Source organism: Podarcis gaigeae, assembly GCF_964106915.1.
Source record: "Podarcis gaigeae genome assembly, chromosome: 7".
Classification (NCBI taxonomy): Eukaryota; Metazoa; Chordata; class Lepidosauria; order Squamata; family Lacertidae; genus Podarcis; species Podarcis gaigeae.
In genome coordinates, this window is record NC_139683.1 from 59,912,658 (window position 1) to 59,933,852 (window position 21,195).

General features: G+C 42.9%; 1 protein-coding gene and 1 long non-coding RNA gene across 6 annotated transcripts in view; one reads left to right on the forward strand and one right to left on the reverse strand.

Moving 5' to 3' along the window:
• The window catches only part of RNF144B (ring finger protein 144B), a 71,049-nt gene that overhangs the window by 9,631 nt on the left and 40,223 nt on the right, over nucleotides 1–21,195 (reverse strand). For all 5 annotated transcript variants that reach the window (XM_083747032.1, XM_083747030.1, XM_083747031.1 and 2 more), the window contains 2 exons: nucleotides 20,878–21,065; nucleotides 5,051–5,155 (listed from right to left, as the gene is read on the reverse strand). In XM_083747032.1, coding sequence (XP_083603158.1) covers nucleotides 5,051–5,155; nucleotides 20,878–21,042 — 270 coding nt within the window. In that variant the 5' untranslated portion in view covers nucleotides 21,043–21,065. The remainder of the gene's footprint in view (nucleotides 1–5,050; nucleotides 5,156–20,877; nucleotides 21,066–21,195) is intronic.
• On the forward strand, nucleotides 11,460–20,019 carry LOC310848267. Its single transcript, XR_014566250.1, has 4 exons — nucleotides 11,460–13,329; nucleotides 13,700–18,118; nucleotides 18,489–19,508; nucleotides 19,879–20,019. It is a non-coding gene; the product is annotated as an uncharacterized lncRNA (long non-coding RNA).

The following is a 21,195-nucleotide window of genomic DNA, read 5'->3' on the forward strand; positions in this document are numbered from 1 at the left end:
TTTTTCTCCTCTTGTCCTAAGATGAACCCAAATGATTCTTTTTAGGAAATTGATTAGCTCATAACTGCGAGATACACTGAATTAAGCAGAGAATCTTGGCGCATCATAAATCACTGCAATGGAGGGTTACAGATTGCTGTAAGGCAATAGCAGGATAAACAACTCTGATCCAATCCTGTTTGCTGCTCATAACCCTGTGCGCCAGAAACACAACCACCCAGTTCCCTATGTCAATGATGCCGCCGCCAGGTCTTGGAGATGGAAATAAACCAAGAGCAGTCACCAAAAACTACTAGATCGTCGGATCCAGTTATGTTGTCTTCAAACACTTGACTCAGTTTACCAGCCATCAGTCAAGATGGTGGTGGAACAGTCACTCTTTCTCAGGTCATTCTATCTTTCATTAATTTGTCAGATACAACATGATAGCTGTCATAAACGAACTGGGGGAGGAAAAGCAATGAAAGGTGTGGGTGGCTTTCTGCTAGTTCAATTACTAGTGCATATCATTGCAGCTGAAAAATAGAGCATATGAAAAGCCAAACTATTAAAATAAACTTAACTCAAAAATGCAAAAGGAAATCCCTTGTGTAGTTAGCAGTAGGGATGGATGAATCTGTCAATTTCAGTTTTTCCTTTTTTCTAGTCTTTTTCCACATCCGTTTGCATTTTTTAAAAATAAAATAATGAAAATTCACCAGCATTTTAGTGCTGATCACTTCTAACATAAACATTTGTGTGCCATTTTGCCTAATATATACAGTTTTGCAAAGCAACTTTTTGTAATATAATGCATTTTATGTTATTTTGCTGATCTATGGATTTTTATGCACACTCTGCCCCAGTACATGCATTTTTGCATGCACTGCTTGGCTGGAGAACCGCATTGCAAAATTTGGTGCAGTGCAAATGCACTTGCGGTAGCCCTGAATTGGCTCTGCTGATGCGTTTGCACTGCGCTGAGTTCTCAGACACCTTGCCCCTCTCCCTCTTGATAAGCAACAGTGACCCATGTGAAGGGAAGCCAGCACAGCAGCTCTGCTGCAGAGGAACACAAGCCAAGAGGAACATTATCAACAGATACAGAAGCTGGCAGTTCCACACCTGGGACACAGCCACAAAGAAAGCCCTCTCACATGTTACTCTTAATGCAGCTCAGAAAATCTTCCTGCTCCATTAACCTATTCAGCTACTAACAAAGATAAGTTAGCTTATCAATACCTGCTTTCGGAGTGTACTCGAATAGTGTACATTGTATGACAAACAGAACTGTCTTACAAAAGCTAGTAAATGTTAGCTAGTAAATGTTCTGGGACAAAAATAGTACCATGCATTTTTTATTGCAGCAAGTTTAAAACAATAATTTCTCAAGTCTTTTTAGCTTGTCGTGTATATATATGGTGTACGGATAATTCACCTAGTCTACGCTGTAGATATTTAAGTGCCAGTAATGTTGCATACCACATAATGGAAGATGGTTTCAGGGAACACATTTCTATAAATCAAGAGCACAGATTTAATTTATATTCCCTCCAATATCCCCACTACTTTTGGCTTCCATAGCATGTCACATTATTACCGCCCCTATTCTAACAAAAGCCTGTGCATTATATCCATCATAAAATATTCATTTGTTCCATTAAAGAACTCCCTTGCCACTTAGAACAAGTCTTTATGGGTTTTTATTAAAAACAGCAATGTATGCGGAGAGAAATGAAATGATTATATATTCAAAAGTAAACATATTTGGCCAATGTTCAAAAAAAAAAAAACCCAAACATTTAATGGAATTTAGGAGGACTACCAAGCGAGAGACTGTTGTATTGACAAAAAAGCATGTACCACAACTTTATAGTTTCAAATTTAATTTGTGAAATGCAGCACCCTGAAACACAAACACTTACAGACTACCTCCTCCTATGTGTCCCATTACAATTTATTTTAAAAGATTCCATTTGTGGCTCTTTGATGCCATCTACGAATCACTATACAACTCACTCCAATGGCAAATTGTGGCCGAGGCTGAACATCTTTTTGAAACATGCTGAATGAGGCCACCTTCTTGGACTGACTTTAGGACTCAGTGTTAAGTCAGGATAGAAAGATGGGGGGAAATAAACAGATTTAATTACATTTTTACTCTGCTAAGAGGCAGTGGCTTGTTTGTGCCCACGTTGTCTTTTTGTTTTTTTACAGGATGGGAACTTGCTTCCATTATTGACCTGCAGTTATGTTTATATATATATACACCAAACTAAGCAAATCCTCAGTGCACAGGGTGATCCTATGAGCGTGCGCACACACACACACACACATGAATATGAGATCCTTTTTACAAACAGCAGATAAATTAATTTGATTCTTCAAGTATCTCTTCCATACATGCACAGTGTACAGAACATTTTCTACATCTCGTCATTCTCCTCCTGAAGTTGCCTAGACAACCTTGTTTGCCATGAATAAGGTTAGCTTCATTTCAATTACAGATTCTTCCCAGGCAAGGAATCAATATGCCTCATAACGGTATATCTTCAGACAGAGCAAATGTCAGAAAATCATCTTGGCAAACAACAGCAAAGAGTTTTTTTGTCAGATTCTCAGCCTCACATCAAGCCTCTGTCATACAATGTCATGATCTTCTTAGATTAGAACTGGTTACAACATCAGCATCAGAGTAAGCTACAAGTTTCTCACCCTTGGTTTAAGGGGTAAGTAAGGGTGTGTTCACCAAAACTCACCATTAAGAGACCTTAAGGAATTGAGCACATTGGCCGTAGCCAATCAGGAACAGTAAATAGCCACACACCCAGGTTGCTGGTTATAGGTAGTTTGAATTCCCCCTTTCAGTCATTGCTTGCTTTGAGTTACTCTTCCTCTGTTGTATCTGAAGAAGTGTGCATGCACACGAAAGCTCATACCAAGAACTGACTTAGTTGGTCTTTAAGGTGCTACTGGAAGGAATTTTTTTTGTTCTTCCTCTCTAGGTTACCCAAAATGTGGGTTGCGTTAACTTACCTGCTATCTGTAGGTGGGCTATTAGTAACATCACTATGTCCTTGTATGTAATAGAAGCTTTGGCCCTTTTAAGTGAGACTTGTTTGGGACTCCCATTCTTTATTGTCAATGTATTCTGGCACAGATAGTGGGTGTTTACCACTGGTAACAGATCCATGATGGGAAAACAGGTGATGAGCCCAGAAATTCCAATGATTTTCAGTACACTTATGAGTTTGTATTCACCATAGCCCAGCAAATAGTCCAACAACAGAAACAGCTTAAAAGGACATACCTATCTCACTTCTAAGTTAATATCAGGACTCAGTCTGGAACAATATATGCCAAAAGTCATTGGCTAGCTCCTGGTAGGAGGTGAAAGCCTGACCCAGACTATTAAGGTCATGGTTCTGGGTTGTTGTTTTTTAATGTAGTCAAGGACAGATTAGCATGGCAATGTGATCAGAACTCTGTTGGCAAAGCAATAGGCAGCAGTAGGAAGGGCTGTGAAGCTGCCCTATATGTTAATCATGAGAGGCATCAGGTTGTTAAAACTTTAATGCAATTAAGATCACTTCTTGTCCTTTCTCCTATTCTGTTCAGGAGATATTATTCCTTACATGCTCAGTGAAAATCATAAATATATAATGAATAATCACCCTGAACAGAATTTAGTGCATTCCATCATTCATGGACCATTAAATACATTCTTCGTTGTTTATTCATTCAATTCTTTGCCCCTCAGAGTACAGAGGAAAACATTAATGGCCCATTAATGCATACCCTCATGTGCCCTCTTGCTTAGCTAATTGAAATGGATCTTTAGATTCCAGAAGCTTTATGAACACTACTATCATATTCCAGTGTTGCTTTGTGTTTTCCGTGCAAACTTTGAAGTCACACACTCAAGACAAAACATTAAAGTGAAAGCTTATGAATAATCCAGGCTCATGTTATCTGAGCAAAAGACCAAGTGGCCTTACCCACATGTATTTGCCAATTATGAAATCCAAGTTGAATACCTGACTCACACCATTTTCAAATGTAGCCTTAAAAATAATATGAATCTTGCGGGAAATCGCAGGTCTCTCTCTTGTGTGGCATACATTCTGGTGAATTAAGTGCTTTCATAGATGTGGTGAAAAATGTGAGGTGACCACCTCTGGAAAGAGTTCATGGTTGCACCTGTGGTAAAGTGGTCACATGATAGTTTCACCATGAACATTTGTTTAACAGACTCTGGCAGTGTTGCAGCTGTGCATGTTAGTTGTAGTTCACCTTACAAGTTGCTGTTGTGGCAAATGTTCCTTCTAGCATTAAGGAGGAAGCGCTGGGATGTCGTGGTGGGAGGCACAGATGGAGAAAGGGGTAGACAGAGAGGAAGGGCAGGGCAGGTAAAGGAGCAGACTGCAAAATGCTTGAAGACATTACGTGAACAGGGATCATGGAGTCTAGTCTACAAAAGCTTTGGCTATAATAAGTTTGGTAGTCAAGGTACACCAATGCTCATGCTTTCACCTCTAATTTCACCTGCTGTTTGTCCAGCCTTTCTTCAGAAATCTTGTCAATATAAAATAAGTAGCTTGTGTCCCAACCAACACACACACAAACACACACACAACCGTTATATGTATACATAAGTACCATCACTTCTCCTGAAAACGATTACCTTCTAATTTCTATTCACACTTGCCCCCAGTTCACAATTTAAGCAGCAAGCGACATGTGTAAAACTCTCTACGATTTGTGTTTTACAACCTGGAATGCCATACATATTCCAACATTCATTTTCTAAAGGAGGGCTGGTGACATTCAGATTGGGGATGTTCTGGCTTTTAAGCAGACAATTTTGAGACTGCCTGGATGCCAAGTAAACATTTCCCCAGGAAAGGAAAAACAAGAAGAAAACCATCTGCTTGTTTCTAGTTTCTCCTGTCAAGTGGGCCTCCTGCCAAGTAGTCATTAGAGTAATTAAGGGGAGGAAACATTCTAATGTATTCATTATGTAAATGAACAAAGAATATTAGAAAGAAAAAGAAGTGACAAATGGAGATACCTCAGTTTCTTGCACAGTCCCATGGTTGAGGCACATCATGTCTGGACAAGTGATGGGAGAACCACACCCCTCACGAATAGCCAGCTGCATATACTGTTTCAGGCACTAAAAGAAGAAAGGAGAGAAAACATAAGTTACAAACTGTATCTTAACTAACAGTGTGCCTTCACTTCTTTAATTGGCTCTCTTTGAGCTTCAGTACTCCAAGAACTGCAATTGCGATTGCAAAGCAAAGATTAAACAACTGACTACAAAAACCCTCATTGTATCCCAGAAGCACACAGGCTCAGAGTCAGCAAGCAGGCGCAACAAACGTACATGAGACCAGCGTGTGGGTCAAAACTGACTGCAACTTTATTGGTTACAGATATATCAGAGTTGGACGCGGGTGGCGCTGTGGGTTAAACCACAGAGCCTAGGACTTGCTGATCAGACGGTCGGCGGTTCGAATCCTCGCGACGGGGTGAGCTCCCGTTGCTCGGTCCCAGCTCCTGCCAACCTAGCAGTTCAAAAGCACGTCAAAGTGCAAGTAGATAAATAGGTACCACTCTGGCAGGAAGGTAAATGGTGTTTCCGTGCGCTGCTCTAGTTCGCCAAAAGTGACTTAGTCATGCTGGCCACATGACCCGGAAGCTGTACGCTGGCTTCCTCGGCCAATAAAGCGAGATGAGCACCGCAACCCCAGAGTCAGTCATGACTGGACCTAATGGTCATGGGTCCCTTTACCTTTACCTATATCAGAGTTTGGTACCGCACAGAGCAAGGATCTATTGGACAGAATGTCTTGCTGGCTGATGCCAGGCCCAGCCTGCCTGCTGGACATACTCCCAGGAAGCAGCTGCCAGACTCTTGATACCAGTGCCGTGCAGGCTGTTCAACATGAGCATGCAACAGCCTGCCCCAGTCCCCCAAGCTAGAACCTAAACATTCAGGTGCCAACCCAACACCCCTTATGGGGATTGCCTCGCTATCTATTGATCCTGCCCTATGCTCTCCCTGGCCACAGTTATGACCAAAATGAACAAATGAAATCAATTCATGTACCCCTGACATGAGGAAGGGGAAAAACCTGACCGCCAAAGGCGAATTGTGATGTACAATCCTTCTCAGTCCTGTGGGAGTGGCAGGAGGGGAGAGACCACACTGGCAATGCACTGCCAACATTGCAGACTGTGTGGTTCTTACAATAGGCCAGCTGCGGACCAGGGAAGAAGCGTTCCCTCTCAAGTGCTTGTCCAGTCCACACTCTTCAGGACTCTGAATCAGGGGCGTAGCATGGGGGGTGCCAGGAGGGCCGTGTCCCCATGCACACAATGTTTGAGGGGGCATGAACTAGGTGCCCCCCAAGCAGGCAGCTGCAGCATGGCCTGGCCCCGTACTCCTCTCCACCCACCAAGGGCCTTATCAGCCAGGCAGGCGGCTCAGCAAGCCCCCGTTTTGCTCCAGTGGGAGTGGCGTTGTTTCATCGACTTCTTCCTTCCTACAAGCTCAGTTTGTGCTCAAACAAAGAGAGTGGAAATAGCAAATTAGAAGGTGGAGTCAAAATCGCACTACGTGAATTGACCCACCACACGGAAATGCCCACAACTATGGGCAGGAAGCAGCGGTTTTGTAAACTAAAATACAAACACAAATGTGGGCGTGTGTTCTAAGATCAAATTCAAATGGGGGAACAGTGGATCTGGAGCAAGATGCCTGCTCCCCTGTGGATGAGCCCCTGAAAAGGATGAACCCCTGAAAAGCCCCTTTCCTTGCTAGCTGTTTTCTGTCCAGAAATCAACCCCATTCTCCAATATGTGTTTTCTTTGGTGGGATTCCAAGTTCACGTTTACACGAATTATTATGCATCTGGAATGCTACAAGCAGGAAGGGAAAGCAATTGGGCAGCTACTTAAGAGTGTGAGGAACGGCTGTCAAGGAAAGAGTTAAGACACATATTGTTGCCACTTCTGCTCAAAATTTCATTACAGCAAGCCTTGGGAATTCACGTGTGTGTAACTCTATAGTTTGCCAGTCAAGAAGTTTGTTCTGATCTCACGTTGCTAGGTAATGGCTCGACAAAGCACTTGCACTCCTCTCACTGCAAGGCCACGACATTATTCAAGACCACTTGTGGATAATCTCTCCCCACATCCACTAGCAAAGGAAGCTGATCACAGTACAGCACATGGCTTTTCCCAAGGACGCCCAGCCCTCCTTATTCAACACATTCCATTTCACCTTCTCTACTTCAATACTTTAAAAGGTTTCCAGCTGACTAATTGCAACCCTTATTATTTGGAAAGCAAATGACAAAACGAAAAATATGACCAATTTTAGATTTTAACCAGGAAAGGCAGAGGGAGTTTGAGTAAAACATAGGCCAAGAATAGAAAATCAATACATGCTATAAACAAATATCCTAGGGTGTCTAGCGTTATATGTTACAAAAGCACATTATTGTAATCCAAAGCACATTATTTTAAATCAAAGTCAATCAAGCTGATATTTGCATATTTGACAGAAGGGATCTTCTGATAACCAGAGCTTGAAACAAGAATTTTGATCCCACCTGCAAACTTCATCTTCCAGCTTAGCCAAAAACACTCCAGTTGTGTGAGATTCCAGGAGTACCAAACACATTTTAAACCAGCGTCTGTGTTTCCTCTGGGCCAATAAGACACAACAGAGATGCTATATGGTTTATTTACACATGTATACAACTTTAAGCGTACAATGGAGAGGTCCACAGCATTCTTGCCAAATAGATTCTGTCCCTCTCATACACATAGCATTGCTTCCAAGAACAGACATCAGCATCTCTCTCTCCGGCACACTGCTTACTAACCCCCAGATTCAGATCAGTATTCATTATGCTAAATATAATTCTGTAAAATGGTGGTTATAAATACATAGCGTATGCACAGGGAGTTGTGAGGTGACCAGGAGTCACTGGTCTGATTTGTAGGCAATTCTAAAGCATGTTTTAGCACTATATGGATGTCAGCAAGCATGTGCAATGGCTACTTCACTCCCACTTGCAGTCGGGAAAAGCCTTCTGTCAAATTTACTTTTTGTTTCAAAGCCTCTGGGCTTAGCATAGTGTGCAAACCAGGAATTCTGGCTTACAACAAGCTATGGTTAGTTACTAAACAAGCAAACTTCAAACCCTGGGTTGTGAAATTTACTTGTTTAGCAACTAACCATTATTTGTAAAAAGGATTCCCAACTCATTTGTAAACAAGGCGAAGTGAAGATGTGATGCTAAGCAGAGATTATTTTAAACTGCAAGAGAACTCAGCAAAAGACCTCTCATCTACATGTGAGGAGGGGGAGTGCACTTCACCAACAATTTGGTCAGGTTCACTGAACTATCACATTGTAAAGGCTAAAAAATGGATGCCCTCCCCTGCTAGACTGAGTATCAACTGATAGTGCAGAGGCCACACCCTCTATTTTTCAAATGATTTTTCATCACTAGGTCCTTCACTGGTAGACTGTACATGGAAAGACCACAAGGAGCTTTTCTTCCTTCTTATAGCCTAATAGCCCCACTCCTACAGAGACGGCATGAAAGGCCAAGAAGAATTTTCCTTTGTTTGTGAACACACGCAAGTTAATCAAAGATAGCTATCTAGGTAAGTAACAATTAAATTAACTTCTGGAAGCACACTAGGGCAAAATTCCATCTTTTTTTTTTTAAGTCTTGAAAATACACCTTTCCACTAGTATCCTCTTGCACCAGCATATAATGGGTGTGCTCCTTATACTTGTTACTAATGCACATTTCCAAGTGAAAGTCATATTACAAATGAGAGGTTTTATTTTTAAAAACAAAGTCTAAGCTCAAGCTACCCAAATGTGGCAATTGACTACCTGTAACAATGTGAGGGGGGTGGGGGAGAGAATTTGGGATAAGCCTTATTTAAAATCACTGAAGCATTATGACAGTGTGTTTGTGCCATTACGGCTTTGAGCTGCACATGTTTTCCCTACACAGGGAAACATGCATCCATGCACACTTGTAATCTGTAACAAAGTAATGCAAGCATATATTGCACCATGATTATACATGAGCGTACAGTGTATAGTTATTGGTGTGGACCAAGATTTTTTATTTGAAAAGCCACCATGTAAGCACAGGTGGAAACATAGCAAGTTCCTTGCCGATAGTTATGTTTCCTCAGACTAGTTTCTGTCTCCCCTTCACCCTTGTTGCTATCCTCAGGACAAAAGGGTGGTTTCTAAGGAAACAACTTATCAGCCAAGTCCTCAAGGCTAACCTGAAAGCTCTTTGAACAAACAATAGTCGGAACATGGAGCATAGCTCTTGCTTGTTCCTGCATCAACATGTCAGGAAGGAGATGTCTGCCCAAGACAATAGCACATTCTTCGTTAAGGAGACCTTTCTCCGCAAAAATCAGGTCTCCAAAAGGTACAGGGTCCATCCTGGACCACACACTTAATCCAGAACCCAGGTGGCATGTTTTTCAGGAAATACTGGTGCCTAGCTGTTTCTTGGTTTCACCTTCACTAGTAAGGAAAAGGGCGACTTCTTCACATTCTGTAAGCTCCCTGTAGCATGCAAGCCACTTCTGCAGTCTCTGGGAAATCAAAACTTTATAGGTTTTTATTCCTCGTAGAAAATTCAGCGATAAACACTCCAGGTTCTCAATTTACAAACCAGGTCAAAAGAAACTCAAAGCTCACTATGACTTACAGCTCTTATTATCTCGATGCCTCTCCAAAATTTGTCAAGGGCTGATGTAAAGTATCCATATGAAATTTGAAATGAAAGAAAATGTTTTCTGAACAGCTGAAAGTGGTTGAAGACAAAGCAAGGTTTCCCAAGGTATACATTAATTCATTTCTCTCTCTCTCTCTCTCTCTCTCTCTCTCACACACACACACACACACACACACACACACACAGGCTTCTGGTAAAACCTGCTTTTGAAAAGGGAGGGCCTGACCTGAGAGTACACAGTACAGCCAAAACCCCTCTTACAAACTATCTTTCAGATCTCTGAAAAACCATTATACAGAACATTGTTACTTATTGGCTAAGTTTTGGTTTAAACATTGTTTTGGAAAGTGTGGAAGAAGTTGATTTGCCCCGATAGAGACTTTGTCAGGCAAGGCCTCCTTCCACCTGCCTTGCTCTATCCTCTAGTCTCTGCTTCTCAATGTGTATTGAATTATTTTATGTACTGTGGTTTGCCGTTGTTTTATTTACAGTTTAGATATTATTTATTGTAACTGTTGAGTGGATTTCTGTTCAACTTTTATATGTCGACATTGTTATCTTATACTGTTCTAATGGTTGTTGAATGTTACTTTTTTGATGTAGGTTGCCTATTTTAAAGTTATGTTTTATTATCACATTTTTGTATTGCATTAAATTGTTATAAGATGTACATCTTTTGTTTCTTCAGCTTGTAAACCACCTTGAGTATTGTAAGATAGAAAGGCGGTATACAAATTAAAAATGATGATGATGAAATGCAAGCTGAATTGAATTGCTCCTCCATCTCTAGCTACAAACCTAAACACGTTTTCTAGACTGTTAGCCCTAGTGAGAATTATCAGTACAGTACATTTAAAGACTGAAGCTGGGGCTGCTTCCCTTTGGAAGGAAAAGTGAGTGGAGACTTAAAGGATTTCTGCAAGTCCTGCTAGTGGAAGGCTATGCAAGGACTTCTATTGGACATCAGGGCTTCCCCCTCTCTCCCTCTGCCCCATACCCCTCCAAAGTGGCTGGTGGGGGTGTCAGTACAACACAGGGAAGAAAAGGGGCAACATGTTAGCTGGCAAACTGAAACGCTTGCGCTGAGGAAAAGACTGCCATAGTGCTGTATCGAATTCCTCCCAACACCATCATTTCTCTGACTCACTGTACCAACCTGCTTCTGTTCCATTTGTTCCTTGCATGCACACATATACAGGTATCTATTAAATCATCTTTTGCTGCAGGGATGGAAAGCTATGCTGGCTTCCCCATAAGGAACATTGCAGAGTGGTCTCTGTGTCAAGCACTGAGACAGAAGTATCGGTTATTTAGTCCCTAAATAGAAAGGCTGTTATGGCCAGACCTGGCCATATCCAGGTTGACCAGTTTTCATAACAGCCCCTGTAGTCAACCCCACCAGGCGGGGGGAAACAGTGCATAGCTGAAGACCCAGTTTATGAGCATCAGGATGACCACAATTCCTGGTCAAATAAACTCAATGCCAGGGAATAAACTCCACTGAACCCAGTGAGCCTTGCTTCTGACTGCATGGGTTCCCACTTCTCTGGGTGAGAACCAGGATCGGACTCTGCACTACCACAAGTGAGATTGGATGTGGTCTCTGAGTGGTTGAAGACTGAATGGTAGGTCCAAACTGTAGGAAATAGGCGCATTATTTGGAACAAAGTGATATTTTATTTCTATTTTATTGTTCTGTTTAGTTATCCCTGTTAAGCTACCTTATTTGTATTATGTTATATAATGTTGCATGGAGCAATTTTTAAAAAAATTACTTACTGATATTACAATTCTTTCCAATTTGGTTCCCAATACATTTCTGAATTTCTATCAAATGAACAATATTTTGCTGTGAGGCACTCTGGGCACAGCTCTGTGGGTGAGTCGGAGACAAACAGGAAACGATGATGTATTGGAAAGGAAGCTGAGCTTTTAACTGAAGAACATCAGCTAGTTGAAATGCAACTTCTAGCTTTTAATTAGAAATGCAAAACAACCTTGCAAGGACATGTTACTATTTAAACTGCTATGCTAAGCTGTCACAGCAGCAAAACTTAAAAGCCTCATCACCTCATTCACTTGCCAATTACCTTGGCACTCCAGCAGAGGGGTCATCACTGCTCCTGCTCTGAAAAAAGTCCCATAGCTTTGCTCCACTGCAGTCTCCCTCCTTTACTGACATTATTGCCATAAGCTTTTGAATGAAAGCCGATGCTCATATAAAAAGTTGTGCCAGCTCCACAGCTTATTCAAATGGCAATGGCTATTTATAAGGTAGCAGCACACAACACCCACAAGCTGTAGTTTGATATTTGCTACATTAGTTAACTACAGCACCGTGGCCCACAATGTTTGAAAGAGGCTTGGGTATTTTTACATACACGATTCACCCAGTGCCTGTATCTTACATGGTCCTGTTCATCCAATTTTCCTTACATAAGACAGCAAGGAATTCTAGCTCTGTCAGGTGGGAACTACAGGACCCAGGATTCTCTGGAGAAAGTCATGTATTTAAAATACGCATTGAATATGTTTAAATGTATGGTGTGGCTCCACCCACAGAGTATCAGTGCAATCCCTGGAGTAAACATGGATAAATAAACTCCTGTGAACTCAATGATGCTTTCATCTAGGTATTGTGGGCAAAATTCAGCAAATGGGGGAAATAACCTATGCTTTTTTACAAACATGCATTCACCAATTTGACCATAATTGCCTCTTTGCTACACATCCTATTGCAATTACTTTACAACCTTCTAAAATCCTACTGCACCCAGACCATTCCAAAAATGATGAATCATCCCACTGCCATGTAGATATAAACCCACTGCCTATTTGTTTTGAGACTGGCCTACTGTTTTATGCATGAAAGGGGGCAGCACAACAATTGGCCAGCTTACACACAATTCTAAATTAAACTGTGGCTTGGTGCGAATAAGCAAATGCGTAGGTTCGCAGGGAGAAGATCACTGTCGCTTCACTGTACCTCTGGGTCCTGCTTCTTTGAGCTAATTCATGACCCTGCATCTGAATCCAGGCTCATTGTTTTGTCTCCCCCAGACAAACCAGAAGCAGTAAATAAGAACCTTACATTACAGCTTGCTGTTTATCTGGAGCAAAACAAACCTTGTGTTCAAGTTCAAATGCCATGCTAAGCTAAATTTTGGATTAGCTGACAGCAGCAAGGCCAGAGTAATAGCAAAGGGGCTGCAAACCTCTTTCTGGGAGCCTGCGAATTTGCTTGTTTTCACTAAACCATAGTTTGGCTTAGAGTGATGTGCAAGTCCGTTCACCTTTTATCCAGTGTACAACATTGCAGCCAGTCAACCGAGCCTCAACAGTTTTCCAGCGTAGGGAGAAGTACGCTGCTGTCATCTGTGCCCTGGGGACAGCTCCAGCCAATCTACGACCAGAGTGGGTGGGGCCGCGGGCCATGTAATTTTGGCGTGGCCAGTTGGTTCCCTCTTCATCAGATCACCCTACCCACCCACCCTCTTTTCATATGACCTTGCTATGGCAGTTGTCGGTCACCATGTTGTTGGGTCGGACGCAGGTGGCGCTGTGGGTTAAAGCCCCAGCGCCTAGGGCTTGCCGATCGAAAGGTCGGCGGTTCGAATCCCTGCGGCGGGGTGCGCTCCCGCTGCTCGGTCCCAGCGCCTGCCAACCTAGCAGTTCGAAAGCACCTCCGGGTGCAAGTAGATAAATAGGGACCGCTTACCAGCGGGAAGGTAAACGGCGTTTCCGTGTGCGGCTCTGGCTCGCCAGAGCAGCGATATCACGCTGGCCACGTGACCCGGAAGTGTCTCTGGACAGCGCTGGCCCCTGGCCTCTTAAGTGAGATGGGCGCACAACCCCAGAGTCTGTCAAGACTGGCCCGTACGGGCAGGGGTACCTTTACCTTTACCTTTATGTTGTTGGGTCAGGGTAGGATTTTTTTCCACTTGGCAAATTGGCATTGGCCATTTGGTTTTCGCCTACCTTGTAGCAATCATCACAACTTTTGTGAGGTTAGGCATTGGGTAAGCCTTTGTTTGGTTGGAAGGGAGGTTGCTGCCTTGCCTGCCCCTCCTCAGTAAGGGTATCCTGTTAAAGAGATCCGGGATGGCTGAATACTGTCCGAAGCCTGGGTGTGGGCTAGGGCTATGTCACAGCCCATACAGGGACCCCTTGGCGTGCCACTATCTGACGTAAGTTATAGGGCACCTACTATTGGTGATTTACCCTTCCATGGACTCCCTGCAGATGAACAGGAGCCAATATATAGTCCAGTTTCTCCCAAGGCCTAAGCCAAACCACTCACATCTGTAACCAATAAAGCTGAGGCCTATTTGAACCCATAAACCAAACATTCCAGGTCAGTGTGACTTATTGTTCTCCTGGGAACTTTGTGGCTCAGGTGCCTTGGCATGCAAGCCAGGTCACCAGTTCAACAGGAATACAAGAGTGACATAAATTGCATATGGTAGAGATTTCTCAGGATTTGCAGCTGAGATTTGCAGACCACTGTTTGTCCCATATAGGGATTAGAAACGGTGTAAGTACTGCTCCTATGAGTATGGTGCCTTCTCTGTGGTGGGATTCTGGAGTTCCTTCACTGGAAAGATTCACATGGAGCCACCATTTCTGTCACTTGGGCACCTGGTCAAGCCCACACTATCTGTGCAAACTTGTTAATGGTATTTTTAAAAACCACATTTTAGGTATGTGTTCTTCCTTGTTGTTCCCAGGATTCCTATTGTTATTTTAATTGCTTAATGTTCTTAAATGATAGTTTGGAAGCCACCTTGGAGATTCATTAAATTGGAAAGGTGGAATCATATTTTCAATGGAGTTCTAGATACAACAGGTATTTTTCAAGCTGCAAAAACCATTCATTGTTCACCTTGGGTGCTGTTAATCCTTTCCAATGGTACTTCTAAGCTTCAGCTTATGAAATTAATTGGCTCTGGCTCCATAATCAAATAATAAAAGGTCACTCAAAAAATGTTATGCTAGTTGTGCAAGGGCCACTTTTCCATGATTGCCTCCTCTGTTGCTGATCCAAACTCAAGAGGAGTGTTTATCACATTGATTCAGCTAGTACAAAGGAGTTCTTTTAATTGTTGGTAACAGCCATAGAGTGCAGAAATCAGTAAGATGACCATATAGGTAAAGGTAAAGGGACCCCTGACCATTAGGTCCAGTCGTGACTGACTCTGGGGTTGCGGCGCTCATCTCGCTTTTTTGGGCGAGGGAGCCAGCGTACAGCTTCCGGGTCATGTGGCCAGCATGACTAAGCTGCTTCTGGCGAACCAGAGCACCGCACGGAAACACTGTTTACTTTCCCACCAGTGCGGTACCTATTTATCTACTTGCACTTTGACGTGCTTTCAGACTGCTAGGTTGGCAGGAGCAGGAAGCTCACCCCATCACAGGGATTTGAACCGCCGACCTTCTGATCAGCAAGTCCTAGGCTCTGTGGTTTAACCCACTGCGCCACCCGCATAGGTGCCTGAAAAAACAGGAATGGGGAACCTTTGACTCTCCAGGTGTTACTGGATGGAAATCTCTGTCATCCTTGACCATCAGCCACAATGATCCTTAGACAGCTCAGGACCACAATACCTCAAGGAGTATTCATATGAACCTACCCAGACGCTCAGATCATCATGTGAGGCCCTTCTCCATGGGCCTCCTCCATGAGATGTCTGGAGGGTGGCAACATGAGTATAGGCCTTTTCTGAAGGCTCCCCCTTTGTGTATTATTTTTTATTATTATTACTGTGCCCATCTGGCTGGGTTTCCCCAGGCACTCCCCTAGGGAGGTTAGCCTGACGCTGTCATTACATATGAAATGTCATTACATACTAGGTGAAAATCTTCCTCTTCAACCAGGCCTTTGGCTGACTAATATTCTATGTCTTTTAAACGCATTTGTGGGATGGGGTTATTGGTTTGGTTTGTTCTCTTGCTTTTATTACGCATTTTGTGTTTTTATCTTGTATTTTTATGCTGTGAACCCCCCTCCCGTGAGATATACAGGTGAAGGGCCATATACAAATTTTAATAATGATTCCTACAACCACTCCTCACAAATGACTGTTGCCAGGAATGGTAGGATGAAGCTGAATATCAATACCTTTGCTGACAACTACTGACCCACCCACCACAGTAAGAAGTAGCAAATATATGTTCAAAGAAAGCAGAGCTGCCTATGCCAGCTGCCTTGTCATTGTGGGATGTGCATGCTGAAATCAGAAACATTGGAATGGGAAGGCCAGAGTTTAATCCTCTATTTAAATTACACAACCAGGCGGTTGGTGATATACAAAATCCAACTGCCTTGCTTCACATTGCCCTCAAGTATGTGGCAATCAGGAGGTGTCTCAATACCCCAAACCACATATTGTTGCAGCAGTTTTACTTCTGTAAATGATTTCCTCAGAAAGTGGTAAATAAGGCTTTCCTAAAGCAATCTTCAAAACACAACAACAAAACCTAGATGGAGGAAATGCATCAAACACAAGCTAATGACGTGCATCAACTTTCTGTAGAAAGGGCTCCTTTTTTCTTTACTTTCTTGGGGTAAAAATCCACAACTTGGTGGATGATGACCAAGCAAGTGAGGAGAAAACGACAAATGTTACTCACCTTTATCAAAACAGATTCACAAATGCTTTGTAAAATGTTTATTTGAAATTGTAAAATTATATTTAAAAACATATTCACAAATGCAATTTTAAGATTAGAGGATTTGAGCTGGAACTTGCTACCCCCACTTGCAATTACAATAGAAATTGCTGCCAGGGAAAGAAGAGAAATATCTCAAGGTTAAAATTTTCTAAAGATACTTCCCTGGGCTAAGAAAGGTTCTAAGTGTTGTTATCAGTGGGCTGGACCCATGGGGGGGGCGCAAAAAGTTGTTTTAGGGGAGATCACCCCTAAAAGTTGAGCTTTTGGGGGGAGCTCATGGGTAAAAAATCCCCCCTGTAAGAGGGCATTATGGGGGGCAGGCTTTTGTTGAGGGGGGCAGGCTTCTGCTGGAGGGGCAAAACTGAGGTTAATTGACTATTTTTATTGTTTTTCAATAGTTTTTTAGGATTTAGAGGGGCAACTGTCCCCCCACGGCTACACCCATGCCCAGACCTGCAAAGCCCCAAAACTGCATCCTCCCCACCCCCAATATCTGCAAATCAAGACCCAGTTGTCCATATGGCATAAAAATGAGCTAAACCATCTGAAATGAGGAGGAAGAGGGCAAACATTATTATTATTACCACCATTATCTGATTTCTTGCACACTTCCTGGGATATTATTATTATTAAAGTATGCATACAGGCAGTGAAACACAGAAATCAGATAATGGTACTACTACTACTACTACTAATAATAATAATAATAATAATAATAATATGTTTGTACTCTTCCTCCTCAATTCAGGTTGCATATCATATATGTGTAAATAAAGCATATATCATAAAGACACCATAGTCTCCGCTGTGCCTGGAATGTTGCAACGCTTGGAGATTGGCATGCAACAATATGATGACTCATGTGGAACAGTGCTTTTGTTCCACTTGCTGACTTCACACACAGGTGTTAGAGGGAGATGTTGGAAGCCCCAGAAAGAAGGCTTGACTCAAATTATGCAACCCTGAGATCAACCTAGTTTCCTAAAGGCAGTGTGGTGTAGAGACTCGTAATCTGGTGAACCAGGTTCGCTTCCCCACTCCTCCACATGCAGCTGCTGGGTAACCTTGGGCTAGTCACACTTCTCTGAAGTCTCTCAGCCTCACTCACCTCACAGAGTGTTTGTTGTGGGGGAGGAAGGGAAAGGAGAATGTTAGCCGTTCCTTAGGGTAGTAATAAAGCGGGATATCAAATCCAAACTCCTCCTCTTCTTCTTCTTCCTCAGCAGAAGAGTAAAGACAAGAAGACTAGGAATGATGTGGTAATCGTAACTTTATCATATGGTATCAGATATCTGTTTGTTTGTTTGTTTGTTTGTTTGTTTGTTTGTTTGTTTTAGTGGGGAGTGGTTAAAAGGTAGCCACAGACACAGTAACAGAGTAAAGAAAAAGCATAGAAATCTCAAGCAATAGTAGGAAATGCTGCTAACATTGAGCCTACATTACATGCAGGGCTTTTTTCAGCTGGAACTTGCTGGAACTCAGTTCTGGCACCACTCAGGAGGGCGCCATTGCCGTTGTGAGAGAGGGAAGGAGGTGTTCGTGGTGACTTCCAGCACCTCTTTTTCTATAAAATAGTGCCGATTATAGGTTCTCTCTGATCACCTTTTCATGCAGTAACAGGTGCCACACCAAACTTTCCAGCAGATACCTTGCAGGTGCCAATCACTTAGGTAAAGGTAAAGGGACCCCTGACCATTAGGTCAAGTCGTGACTGACTCTGGGGTTGCGGCGCTTATCTCGCTTTATTGGCCGAGGGAGCCGGCATACAGCTTCCGGGTCATGTGACCAGCATGACAAAGCCGCTTCTGGCGAACCAGAGCAGCACACGGAAACGCCGTTTACCTTTCCCGCCGGAGCAGTACCTATTTATCTACTTGCACTTTGACGTGCTTTCGAACTGCTAGGTTGGCAGGAGCAGGGACCGAACAACGGGAGCTCACCCCGTCGTGGGGATTCAAACCGCCGACCTTCTGATCAGCAAATCCTAGGCTCTGTGGTTTAACCCACAGCACCACCCGCGTCCCTACACCAATCACTTAGTTGGTAGTATAATATGTGCCATGGAGTGCACTCAGGGCTAGAATGTACAGACTGGACTCTGTCACCATGCTAGATGATTAGTACTGTACATAGGAACAACTCCAGGGGTCATGGGGGCTTCGGCCCCCACAATAAAATATTTGAGGGGGCCAGGCTCCCACAAAGTTGATGGGCATTCCCATTCAAATGGTGTGTGTGCACTGCATCGTGATCAATTATGCAAGGTGGGGCTTAGCTGGGCACCCACAATATCTTATTCAAGTTTGCACCCCTGGTACTGTAGGCAAGAGAGATTGGAAACTACTGATATTCAAATTCTTTTCTTAATGTACAGATGCTGACAAACTATTCTTAGACCACTTCCTAATCACAAAGCTAAAGGTTAGTACACTAATATTTACCGAGTAAAACAAACAGCGCCCTGTGTACTTTAGACAGCAAACCTATATCGCTCTGGGAAATTGCAGTAATCCTTATCATCACACCCGATGCAATAAAGTCTCCACAATATGGTGTACCCGCTTATCCTTGCATAGTGAATGACTTTTGAACTTGGTGACATAGATTTACTATGTCCTGGTGTTTTTCCAAACAACGAGTCTAACTGGCCAATGCTCTTAGACCCAACATAGCTAACATAGTACTTCATCCATATGTAACATGGTGGTGCAGGAGAGCCTGTTCCCAGAACTTTTTTTAAAAAAAATGGAGGAAAGATATTCACTCTAGCCCTGCAAAGTAGAAAAGTTAGCCTTTAAAGAAAGACTAATACTGTAAAACTATAGGCCAGCCATCCCAGCATGCATGTCTTAGCCATCAACAGATGTGTACAAATCAATTACCTTGCCCTTCAAAGTTAATGAATTTCCAGAGGGGGAGCCCTGTTACAGTAAAAACAACAAAGTGCCTTTAAAAACTGCTAATGAAGTGGCCAGTGATCCATCACGAGGCCATGTTTGGCTGCAATTCTAACCATATCTAGTAAGTCCCACTGAATTCAATTACTCCCAGGTAAGTAGGGTTAAGGAACACAGATGGCACTGTGGGTTAAACCACAGAGCCTAGGACTTGCCGATCAGAAGGTCGGTGGTTCGAATCCCCATGACGGGGGGTGAGCTCCCTTTGCTTGGTCCCTGCTCCTGCCAACCTAGCAGTTCAAAAGCACGTCAAAGTGCAAATAGATAAATAGGTACCACTTTGGTGGGAAGGTAAACAGCGTTTCTGTGCCCTGCTCTGGTTTGCCAGAAGCGGCTTAGTCATGCTGGCCACATGACCCAGAAGCTGTACGCCAGCTCCCTCGGCCAATAAAGCAAGATGAGCACCGCAACCCCAGAGTCAGCCACCACTGGACCTAATAGTCAGGGGTCCCTTTACCTTTACCTTAAGTAAGGTTAGGACTACAGTTTCACTGTCTTGAATCTACATCTCAGTATAAATTACAGTGGTACCTTGGTTCTCAAATGGCTTAGTTGTCGAACAAATTGGCTCACGACACCACAAACCCAGAAGTAAGTGTTGCAGTTTGCAAATGTTTTTCGGAAGCCGAACATCCGACATGGCTTCTGCTTGAGTGCAGGAAGCACCTGTAGCCAATCAGAAGCCGCACCTTGGTTTTTGAATGGTTTTGGGAGTTGAATGGACTCCCAGAATGGATTAAGTTCGAGAACCAAGGTACCACTGTAATCTCACCTCAGGCATAAGGAAAGGACAGTTTAGCACCCTGCTGATAGTTTCTCTTTGTGTCTTCATCATTATCATCATTTTTAATTTGTATACCGCCTTTCTATCTTACAATACTCAAGGCGGTTTACAAGCTGAAGAAACAAAAAATGTGCATCTTAAAAGAATCTTGGATTGCATGAATTCCTGTGGGCATCTTAAATACTGTTACAAAGATTGCACACCACCCCCAATCTCTGCCAAGTGGCAACAAGATTCCAGGGGGTTCTAGGAGCTTATCCAGATGTTTCCGTTGGGAGTCAAGGCGCAGCAGAGACTGTTGCGTCTTTAGGAAGTGGGTGTATTTTATACATATTTACACCTGGGTGTAACAAGCAAACAATTTAGATGCACACACAAAGTCAAACACCACTTCAGAAAAAAGAAAAGCATTTAGGGGTCTACCAGGACTGCAGCAGGAAGAATATGCAGATAAGGTACACTGCAAAACAATTTACTTTTCTATTTATGTATAATGTGTACATGCTGTGTTGGGGGGGGAACACTTTCATTTTAGAGAGGTAAGGCGAGAAAGCTTTCATAGCCATGGTGGAGGTCCAGCAGTTGGAGGAAGGAAATTCAGTTGGCAACCTGTTTTTAACAGATTGCTCAAACATCACTGCTCTCAACACTGTTCCTTAATATTACTTAAGTTATGGTCAACACTTACCGATTTACAAAAGATGCAGCTGCAATCCTGGAGAGTCGTCATCTTATCCAGTGAATATTCAGACAGGCATAGTTTGCAAGTGATCAAAGGCTCCAAGGACAATTCCCCAACCTCGGATATTCTGGTCGTCATGGTGTGATAACAAATCTCAGCAGCAGATGCCATCAGCTCAACCAGGCTCACCAGTTCTACAAAAGATAAAAACAGGAGTAAGCTAGTGAGGATAATTCTCCTTTCTGACGTTCAACAAAACAGAATTTTTCAACAATCTCATGTCACCATCTTCCAGCACAGCTCTAGCTTCTAATATATGTTCAC